The sequence below is a fragment of the Microchirus variegatus genome (assembly GCF_963457635.1).
Source record: "Microchirus variegatus genome assembly, chromosome: 16".
In the NCBI taxonomy this organism is placed as follows: Eukaryota; Metazoa; Chordata; class Actinopteri; order Pleuronectiformes; family Soleidae; genus Microchirus; species Microchirus variegatus.
The window spans coordinates 15347282-15358808 of record NC_139817.1 but is presented as its reverse complement, the minus strand read 5'-3'; the positions used below and the strand labels follow the sequence as shown (position 1 = coordinate 15358808).

The 11527-nt window shown below is 40.9% G+C and overlaps 1 protein-coding gene across 1 annotated transcript in view; it reads left to right on the top strand.

Moving 5' to 3' along the window:
* The first annotated feature begins 260 nt into the window (after positions 1–260).
* musk (muscle, skeletal, receptor tyrosine kinase) overlaps positions 261–11527 on the top strand; it is a 129233-nt gene continuing 117966 nt past the window's right edge. The window contains exons 1-8 of the mRNA XM_083902550.1: positions 261–440; positions 5479–5605; positions 5751–5902; positions 6040–6167; positions 6252–6393; positions 6506–6630; positions 9870–10029; positions 10465–10471. Of these exons, the coding sequence (XP_083758676.1) occupies positions 359–440; positions 5479–5605; positions 5751–5902; positions 6040–6167; positions 6252–6393; positions 6506–6630; positions 9870–10029; positions 10465–10471 (923 nt within the window). The 5' untranslated portion in view covers positions 261–358. The remainder of the gene's footprint in view (positions 441–5478; positions 5606–5750; positions 5903–6039; positions 6168–6251; positions 6394–6505; positions 6631–9869; positions 10030–10464; positions 10472–11527) is intronic.

Here is an 11527-nt window from a genome sequence, read left to right as displayed (position 1 = left end):
TGGAGTGAATAAAACCCTGGGTGAATGTACATGGGGACAGAGAGAGCAGCTGCCACTGTCCATCATAAACACACACTCACACACACACACACACACACACACACACACACACACACACACACACACACACACACACACACACACACACACACACACACACACACACACACACACTGAGCGAGCTTGGTCCGTGTTGAGCACAGAGCTCATGGCTGTTCCTGGCTGAGACGCACGCAGACGCACAAACCAGTGAAGAAAACACAGCAAAAGTGAATAAACAAGAAGGTCCCGTTACCTGCCATGGGAATCTGACCGTCCACCGACGTCCAATACAGACACACTGCTTTGAGGCAATAATATGGAGCCTGTGGAACCCACTTCAGTCATGAAGATCAGTTTTCTGCTGGTTCTGGTCACGTCAGGCTACAGTTTACAGAGAGGTAAGTGAGGTTTTTTTTCATTCTGTGGCACTCACTGAGATTTAAGTACACAAAAGTATCACCCCAAACTCAGCATGAGCCCTGTATACTATCTTTTATTGAGAGAAATGTGAGTCTTTTATAAAAAAATACATAAAAATACAATTCAGGATATAGGCCTTGTGTTCATGTGTCAGAAAATCTGATAAATGTAGTATTAATAAGTCAAAAACAGCTACAGAAACACACTTTTTAATACTTTATTTCTCTGTGCTGAGACTTTTCTAGTTTCACACACTTGTGCGGCACCGACATCACCTGTTTTACACCGCATGGAAATGGAGAAAGTGTTTATAGACACACACATAGTGTAAATGCGACATAATTCAAATCCTTCCCTCTCACTGTATACCCGCTCTATGGGCACATGGACAGGTGGTCAGCGCTCCCTATAACCTAAGTTCCTAACCTCTGGTCTTTTCTCCCCAAAACCAGTCGTGTTGACACTTTTTTTTCAATCGAAATCTCTATGTGTGTTTTTTTCAAATAACAGAAATCAGAGAATGATAAAAATGATCGTTGACAGCACATTCGGCCGTCGGGGCTCCTAGATCTGGTCATATGAGATTGTCACCACAGGCCGGCAGAGCTGGATGACAGACATTTAATACATGTTTTTTTTATATAAGAACAGATATACAATACAGATCACTGGCTCGGGGGAAACAGGTGGTGTAGAATGTAGATGCTGTCACACGCTCGGCCTCAGAGAGGAGCCGCACGGGCAGAAGCTGGATTTGGCAGACGACCTGTGCTGTGCGTCATTGACGCTAAGGCTGAAACAAATGTGGGAGGCACCTTTTTTTTCTTTTTTTTTTTACTGTTGTTACAAATCACTTGTCAGCAGTGAATTGGCCACACCTGCATAACATTAGAAACTGATTTAGTGGACAGTAATGTAAAGCCAGGGTCATTGGAATTTCATGTAAATTGGCTGCAGATTTTTTTTGGAATACTTTGATTATGAGTCTCTATATCAGTGTTTTCCAACCTTTTTTGAGCCAAGGTACATTTTTTTCATTGAAAAAATCACGAGGCACACAACCAAACTAAAATTTTTAAAAAATGATACTCTGTAGCCTATATTAACAATTTAGTCATTCTTATCGAAGTGTCTTAAATACGAATCAAATAAACACAAACAAAAACAATAATTAATCATCTTTTATATATCTTCTTTCAAACAAAAAGTGCACTTAACATGTCCACTTTAAAAATACAGCTTGAACATAAATGCTACAACAATGTGGTGTTAAAGGTAGTAGAAAACTTCAATAGTATTACATGATTACGCTGCCAGTCACTACTACAGCGCAGACACTCGACAATGGCATATTATTTGCAAATAATTAATTATTTGTTTTCAAAAAATGTTTTTAGACCAATTAGGTGAAATTGGATAATTTCCCACGGCACACCTGACGATCTCTTGACGGCACACTGGTTGAAAAACACTGCTCTATATGATCCACATATTCTATTCAAGCATAAACTATCCCCAATATTGATACAGAAAGTGTAAATAAGTCAGGTATTTATCCGCATGTCTTTGCGTCAAATGCCATTCCTGATGCAATCCTCCCATTATATCCAGGTTTTGGACTGGCACTGGGAGTACAATGGATGCGACCCCACATGCCTGAGGTCAAACCTGTCAGGAGTCAAACTGGCAACCCTCCTCTTACAAGATATAAGTTCCCTTTCTACTAGGCCATGGGCTGCTGTGTGAAGTCAGCTCAAATGGCCATTTGTTTTCATGGACAGCTATTCGCAGCTATGAACTATTCATTTAAGTCTTTGTTACTTTGAATAATTAGTTAGACTCAAATATACTGATGATACACACAAGAAAAAATTCATTTCGCAAGCAAAACTGAGCAACCAGTGTAAAAGTGTGCCATTATCTTTTCGTTATTGTCTTTATTTGAGGTTTTAAAGCATGGGTGTGCTTTTAAATGGATGACAGATGGATTCTGTTGGACTGAGCAGGGATTGATTCACCAGATTTACTTGAATTTTATTTGATTATGTGCAAACAATTAAAGAGGATGTTGATCAATCTGTGTCCAGAAAGCAACTTCATGTTGGGCTTGTGACACAGCTCTTGGGTTCACACCAGTATACAACAACAGCAGCGTAAGTTACTGGTGACAAACATTGAGAAACTACATATTTATTTGAAAGATTGTGTTGCAATGCTGCACTTCTGAACCCAGTATACTGTACACAACAATGGCTGAGCTGTTGCAGGCATCTGATCTTTGACCTGACATGAACTATTTTTGTGTTTGTCCTTGTTTGACCACGCTGAAAGTCAAAATCTGGGTATTTGGTTTGATTTACAACATCAGGGAGGCGGAAAAGAACAATATTTACCATCTGACTCCCAAGTATGAAAAACATACAACGAGGGAAGTTGTTTTGGGGTCATCGGCTCTAAAAAGACCAATTTAATTGGAGGGAAAAGACACATGAAATAAAAAGAACAGAGAACAAGCCGTTAAAATCAAAGGGGGAATGTTTTATTTTGTGGTCAGTTAGTGACCACAGTGACAATATGGCTTGAATATACATATAGTTGGCCCTAGTTTCACAAGGATCTAAAACTAGCAGCGAAAACAAGCCAGGCACAGTTTTCGTACATTCTGCCCATCGATCAGCAACTTTATAGGCAACATCTGGAGTTAAAAACACACCAAGACTAAAAATAAAAGAAAGGCATTGATAAGTAGAGGCAGTTGGTTTGGACCGAGTACATACATACAGTAAGGTCCAGATGTGACCACTGTTACCGGCCTCCTCTAAAAGCCTCCGCGGGCACCGTATGGCTCCATGCTTTCAATTAAGAAATACAATTTAAAAAAATAAATAAATACTAAAAATAAATAATGTTTCACAGTCAAATGCAGTGAGACGTTAGCTGTAAAGGAGTCATATGGCTAAAACATGGGCTAAACACAGACACAGTGCTAAAGCCATGCTAGCAGCTCCGTGGTGTTTTCAGCTAATAGCTAATGTTAGCGTGCAACAATCGCATGCTATCAAGCTGTGTTAAGGTTAACATTAACATTGACTAATTATGGACATATACTTTTGATTAAATGTATGATATAATTCAGTTTTAACAGAAGTAAGTTGAGAAAATTAGCTTCTCCTTCGTACTTAGTCATTAAACATGTTCCTGAGGAGTTAATGTCTCAATGGCTAGTTCCAGATCTCTCAATAAAACATGAAGATATTTATGGTTTACCCATTTTGAGGAAAATAAATTAACAGCGAATGTCACTAAAATGTCTCAAATTAAAAGTTTAGATGGTGTTCATGACTGTTTCTAAATAAAGTGTAAAGATATTATTGATTTGGAAAACAGTAGAACACATGAAATCCAGAAGATTGTGCTAAAGTGTCTCTGATGCTTTCACAAAAGAGGGGAAGTGTACAGAACATAACCTTGAGGGTTGATAAATAAAATAAACTCACTCTTGGTGAATTTTCTGTATATTTACATGGATTCCCGTTGAGGTTTTTCCTGTAAATCAGACTATGAAAAGCTTCCAGAATATGCAGCATCCATTTTTATTTTACCTCATTCATATTCATCCCCTCCAGAAAATACGGTTTTCGAGTGCAGCATTGGCAGTGACCTTGTGTTGACTGTAAGGATGTGGGCTGCTTTTCCCGTTACGTTATTGTGAAATATCTCAGACAAAACAAGCACAGTGTCCTTCAAACCCTATTTCCCTCCATTAAGCTCTTCTTTTCCCCCCTTCTTATTTTGCCTTTCTCCTCATTTTCCTGTCTCTTCCTCTGTTTTTTATATTCTCATCTCTTTTCTGTTTTCACTTCTTTTTTTTTTAACAGTTCATACAAAGTACAAAGCTACTTCAATGTCTCTGATGTGGATCCACATACAATATGCCTCATCCGTGCACTGTTTGCCCACCATCATTTTATAATCCTTAAAGGTGCATTATGTAATAAATCTAAAGCAACTGGCCATAAAATCCTCCTAATATGTCACAGAGACTCAGGAATAATGTTCATATAACAAACTGAACTCGCCAACAACAACAGTACAGCCAAAATATTTGCATTAAAAAAAAATATTTTGCAGACTGCAAATCATGTTTATGTTTTGAAATCATAAAGTTTTGGCATGTGGCACCACCTACCGCCGTCTACCAATCATTACAGTCGGTAGAGTCTCAGCTGCCGAGCAAATCGCGGGTTGCCAGTTGCGTCAGAAAACGAAACCTAAAAGACCTCGGTATCTTGAAGTTGAATGTAGTAACCGTTTTTGGCCACAGTCTTACATATGGCACCTTTAATATTCACAGTAAATTAAGGTCAGACTTATCAGATTGAGTTGCTTTTATTTTTACCGCTGCCTTTTCCTTTCACGATAAAATATTAGAGGTTATAAGAACTGAATTCACCTGGTTGATAATAACAGGTGGTTTATGACTTGGATTTTATTTGACTAGTGTACTCAGAACTGCACCCCCCCCCCCCAACCTTTCCTTTTAACAAAGACCATCTGTTGAAATCAGATCTTGAGCTGTGTGTGTGTGTGTGTGTGTGTGTGTGTGGAGATGGAGCCTGTCCTTGAACCCTGAATTTAAAGGTCGTCACTCCTTCAACTTTTCCTCGAACAAAAAGCTCGAGCTTCAGCGTAACCTCGAGTTCAACTTGCGATAAAGCTGAAAGCTTCTAAGAGCTCGAGACACATGACGCATCCCGTTGTTTTTGTGCACTGCTGGTCAAAACTGTGACCTGGTATTTGTCAACAGAGCAGGGAATGTTGGACTGAAACAGATGACTGTGTTTCTAAAAATAAGAATGCCAGGAATGTCATTTAAGCTGAAAAGATTCAGCTGTTTTCTCTGAATAACACTGTCGTGTATTGAAATACAAATACAAATATGTTAACTGAATATAATAGATGTTTTTGTTTAGTTGAGATCATTTAGATGTTTTCTTCTATGCGTTTCCTGTCCAGCTCCTCGTGTCATCACCCCATTAGAGACTGTGGACATTCTGCTGGACCACAATGCCACCTTCATTTGTGAAGTGGAGTCACGTCCTCCTGCCGACATCACCTGGATCAAAAATAACCAACCAGTTATGTATGTTAATACCAAAATATTACATACACTTTATGTAGCCTGGCCACATACTTGCTCTAGGATGATTCCAGCTTGTCTAGACAGCTAAAAAGTGAAATATGGTCAAATATACTTTGGTTTCTTCTGTTCCCGTCTGTCTCTCCAGGTACTATGACCCCCGCTACATCACCAGGGAGCAGGGACAGATGCTTATCATTCCTCGTGTGAGAGAGTCGGACAATGGAGAATACTGCTGCATTGCCAACAACGGGATTGGAGAGGCAGCTAAGAGCTGCGGAGCTCTGCAGCTAAAAATGAGTGAGTCTGTTTTCCTTCAAAGTTGTGAGCCTGAAGTCCGGGTTCAGCCAACAATTCAAACAAGAACCGCAGAAGCCTCTCCACACTGAGACAGACGGGTAAAAACCACCGTCTCATCATGTCTGTCTCTACATCAGAACCACAGATCAAACGTCATCCCAACAACGTTACCCTCCTGGTGGACTCCAAAGCAGTGCTGCCCTGTGTGACCCTCGGTAATCCCAAACCCGACATCACCTGGCTCAAGGATGACGAGCTGATCAAGGTTTGTCAAGAAATTGCTAAATGAGGTTTGATTTTCGTAGACGTTAACTAAATGATGACCACTTTATTTAATCTTCTCTGCCAGATCAGTGACCGCGTGACCATTCTCGACTACGGCGCGTTGAAGATTCACAGCATTCAGAAGGAGGACGCAGGACAGTATCGCTGCGTGGCCAGGAACAGCTTTGGTTTGGCCTTTTCAAAACTTGTCACTATAGAAGTACAGGGTATGTGGAGCATATTGACGACTCATTTATTTTAACAAAGTGCCGTTTAAAAACAGTAGCATTACATTTGTGTTTTGGCTGCAGTGTGAGAGTCTGTGGAATTTGTCTCCAGCTCCAGCTCGAATCCTCCGCGTTCCAAAAGAGAAGAGAGTAGCGTACGGTAGCCTGATTGCCCTTGACTGTAACGCCACGGGAAATCCCATCCCCACCATCACCTGGCTGGAAAACGGGAATACTGTAAGTCTTAAGTTTCACTGTTTTACAGGTTGTGTGATTTTGACTACTCTTCCTGTTCAGACAACTGTTGATAAGTACAGTTGTCTGGGTGAAAAAAAAAACACAAAGGAAATGTGGTGTGGTAGGAGTCTGGAAAAGCAGCTTAAGCCCCATTTCCACAAAGTGGTACAGCTCAGTACATCACACAATTATTCCCATTTCCATTGTCAAACGTTGAGTAGAGAAAACCAAAATAAGCGATGTGTACTTTCCCCAGTTCTTTTTCCCATTGGGTTGTACCAACCCCAGTGGTCTGGCTTCTACAGGGCGGAGCTGGACGCACTGGTTAATGTTGAATCATCACTTGCATTCAAGAGTCGTGGAAAAGAGCAGTGTGTTTTTTCCGTGCAGACGTCTCTCAGACAAAAGCTGTGTCTTCTTGTTGTGATAAGGAGCGACGTGGAACTTATTGGTGAGCTACATTGTGTTCATGACATCGTTGATGCAGCTATCACCGTCAATCACACAAACATTGTCGTGAAAACCCCAGCCAGATCAGGGTTTACAGATTAATGGAACCCATGGAACATCTCTGTCTGACAACTGCTCAAAGCCGAGTGGAGGAGAGAGTGTGGAGATGACCTCAAGGATGTTGAAACGTACTACGTCACTACGTCTGAATGGTTCTTAAAACAAGAAAACACAATCCAGACAATGTATTGATGATTATCGAGGATGTGAAGAGCATTTTAGTCCATGAAACCAACTGCAGATGGTAGTTTTAAGGTTTAACCCATAGATTAAAGAAGGTAGATCCGATTAAATATTGACATTGCATTCCAAAAGAATCACAAAGAGTGCCGATAAACTTTGATAATAACATTTTAGGTAATCATTCCTCCATCTTTCCATCCATTGGTGTCCATTCCAACTGAACCATCATGAATGCCTGTGATCTTATCTCCTCCACAGTGGTTGAGTTTGGCTCAAACCTCAGTCTGCACAGCCAACATCAGTTTATTCACGTAGCAGACATTGTGACACATTATCAGCTACGGAGCCTTATATAATTGGAAAGCTGTGGCAATAACGGAGTTTATCGCCAAGGAATTCAAGCATGCATTCAAGTTTCATTTATGGAATCGCCATCTCTAACTGAGGTTAAGCTACACTGAGGTTCTCCACAGAATAAAACTCTACACGAATATAGTGGAGAACGTCTTGTTTTGTTGTGGTTTATGTTGAACGATGCTCTTCCTGCTACTGATACCAGTGGTGCTGCTGCTTATGTGCACAAAAAAGAGTAAAGAAGGGCACTAGAAACACACACAGTTAACATCTACCTTCATCTTCCTGTCACTCAGTCTCCCTCACACACACATACTTAACCATTGGCCACAAGATCAAGGATATAAACAGCAAAGGAATTCTCATGATGGCGACAGGAGATAGAAGAGATTGCTCTCCATTTAGCCAACAATTCTCAGTATTATCAGTCTTAAAGCGGACCTAGACCAGAAGGTCCAATTAACGCTGTTTTTTAGTGTGTATCTGCGTCCTTACCTTGTTTAATAAGCCCTGAAGGTTCTAAACAAACATTTCAGCCACTGCTGAGAACACGGTGTTTTATTGTAATCTCGGGCTCAGCGAGATCTCTGAAAAAACCCAGTCCGGTTACGTAAACATCGGTTCTCCGGAACAGCAGATCGTCCTGCTCCGGGCACTAGTCCGGGCACATCCGGTTACGTACATTGAACCGCAGAAGAAGAATAACGTCCGTTGTGGAGGTGTTTCACGAGCGACAGTGTCTTCTGACTCTGGGTCTGACTCTGGGTCAAAGTCATAAAAGGGACTGCAGTGGAGAGTTGGGAAGAAGCTATTTTTAAACATAAAACTATAAACTATTTTTAAAGTTAAAACAATCTTTTGATAATGAAGAGCAGTGCATCCACCGTTCCAGAGGGGGGAGCTGCGCTTCTGAGAGCGGGTGTGCTGAATATGTCACTTCCAGGTACTGGCCAATCACAAGACTCACAAGAGTTGAGTCTCAAATCTCGCGGCTGGGAAACACCGTCAGAAAAGAGGATTTCTATCGGCTCGTTTACAGCAACTAGGAGGTTTTTGACCATGAAAACAAGTTAATGTATGTAAGTAGACCTCCATAACTAACATATATGTGCAACAGGACCATCGATGTTGATGTTGCTGTTATGATCGTGTTGTCAAAGAACGACCATCATTAAGGCAATGTTTTAATGTGTTCACGTGCTGAATGACTTCAAACGTCACAGCCATTTAAGGTGGTTCACAGGTTCTGAATAAACACAGAGAGGTATAAAGGCAGAGAGGTATAAATGGTCAAACTGCTGTTATATATTGCTTTTGTAGGACAACTTCACACTACAGTCCAGACGTTGAAAAACATGCGGTGGCGTAATAATAAACTTAACATTATGTTTAACATGTGAGTCAAAGTGACGCTGCTCGGGCAAACATGCCATCGTTCCAACTTCAAAGAGCGAGCACAGCGAGGAACTGACATAAAACAACAGGAGTATGCAGTCTCTGACTGTGTCCCTCCACTTCCTGGAAAATAACAACATATACAGTAAAAGTCTATTTGGATTTTAACGTGAAAATGTTCTGAAAAAGCCAACTTTGTGGTGACTTTGATCAGCTAAATTGTGTAGGTTATGTTTTATGTGTGCCAGTGAACGCAGACATCCACTAAATAATGTCTGGGTATTAATGGGTTTTGGTGCAAATTACAATGTGATTACAGACCCATAATGCATGTAAATAGGTGTGGGTGTGTGTGTGTGTGTGTGAGTGTGCTGATTTGAAAAAGACTGTGAATATTGCCTTTTTCTTGGCAGCTTGTTGGGGTGATTAAATTGAGCAGGGCGGAGAAGAGCTCATCGTTAAAACAGATGCTAGCATCAGTCATACATGCCATCCAGCTCGTGTGAATACCAGGCAATTTAAATCCAAATAACTCAAAAAGTTTTTATTGTTTCAGTGTCACCCAAGCAATGTTAAATGTGAGAGTTCTGAGGTGAAATTTTCCACATTTTCATAGTGGAATTCATTATAAATTGTAGTGTTATTATCATCTCTGCCTGTTAAGCAGTTTAAACAGCCTTTTGATTGCCTTATGTCTGTCTGTTAGGAGCTGTTTGTGGAAATGCAAGAAAGAAATGCAGCTTTTAGTACAATTTCTCCTTCACTATCAAGACATTTTTTCTTCTTCTTTTTCATAGATTTCAGGTGCATCAGTAGAGGAGACCTTGGTGGGAGAGGTGGTCCTGTCCGTTCTTAAAGTGACCGTGAATAAGCCGGCTCTGTACACGTGTCTGGCCTCGAACAGACACAGCGCCGGAGCCAACACGGTCAAAGCGACCGCGAGAGTCACAGTCGCAGGTGACCACACGTTGAATTCTGTCACATTAGAGAATTATAGAGATTAGCTTATACTGTATATGTTGTTTTTGTGTGTTATTGTAGCTGCCAGTTATTTTAGTGGTGCCTTGTGTGGCCTCAGCTGTTTGGTGGTGCTGTCTCCCCCCATTTGGCTGATACCTCTCAACCTTCCCCACACCCCCATGTCACCACAGTCACCTCAGAAAACAAACACACACACTCTTCCTGGCCACACACACACACACACTGTCCTTCCACCTTGGTGACACTCTCATCTTAGCTATGACTCGGTGAGGGAAAGCACCATGCTTGGTTTTCTCCTCCAACTGAGATTGATTTTAATCTGCCTTCCTTCTTCTTCCATCTGTCTGACTTATCTCCTCCTGTTTGTGCTCCTTCGACCGACCACTTCTGGATTCTGCCGCTTCCCCATAGAGTGGAGGTAAGAGAAATGATTCCAATCTACTGTATGCTTCATTTGTTTACTTTTTGCATTTCAAATCCAGTTTAATGCAGTTAGATCCTTTTGTTATACACTACTGTTCAAAAGTTTGCAGTCATATACAAATGTCCTTATTTTAGAAGGAAAATCACCTTTTTTTCAATGAATATAACATTAAATGAATCAGAAATACACTCTATACATTGTTAATGTGGTAAACGACTATTCTAGCTGCAACGTTTAATGGAATATGTACATAGGTGTATAGAGGCCCATTTCCAGCAACCATCTCTCGAGCATTCTAATAATAATAATGCATTATATGGTACATTCTGTCTGCTAATCATGTTACAAGGCTATTGGATGATTAGAAAACCCTTGAAAACCCTTTTGGAATTATGTTAGCACAGCTGAAAACAGTTTTGCTGGTTCTTTGACGAAAGGGCAAGATTATTATTTGGAATAAAAATCATTATTTCCAATATTGTCAATGTCTTGACTATATTTTCTATTCATTTTGCAACTCTTTTGATGACTAAAAGTGTGACTTTTAACGGAAAACACAAACAAATCGTATAGGTGACCCCAAAGTTATTTTATATGAGCGACAAAAACCCAACTTCTTCTCGGTCTGCCAAGGACAGCGATGCAGTCAGACAGTCGATAAACCTCGCCACGCCGCCTCACAGTCACCCATGTGGTGCGAGAGATGAATTTGAACTTTGCTGAACCACTGCACAGCCCCCTGCAGCCACATCTGGACGATGGATAGAAAACGATAGAGAGAGAGAGGAAGAGGAGCAGAGAAGAGAAGAGAATGAATGGAGGGAAAACAGACAAAAGAGTGGGGGTGAAAAGTAAATGTTGGCCTTGGAATACCCGATGAGAATACTTGAGGTAAAACTGAAGAAAGGGATATTGGTCACGGAGGGGAAAAAGGTTTACTTGGAAGACGTGCCAACTCGTGACCACATGTGGACCACATATTTACGCTGAGACAGAGGGAGCAGAAAAGGAAGGAGAGGAACGTAAAGAGAAGGAGGACATGGGGGTTGA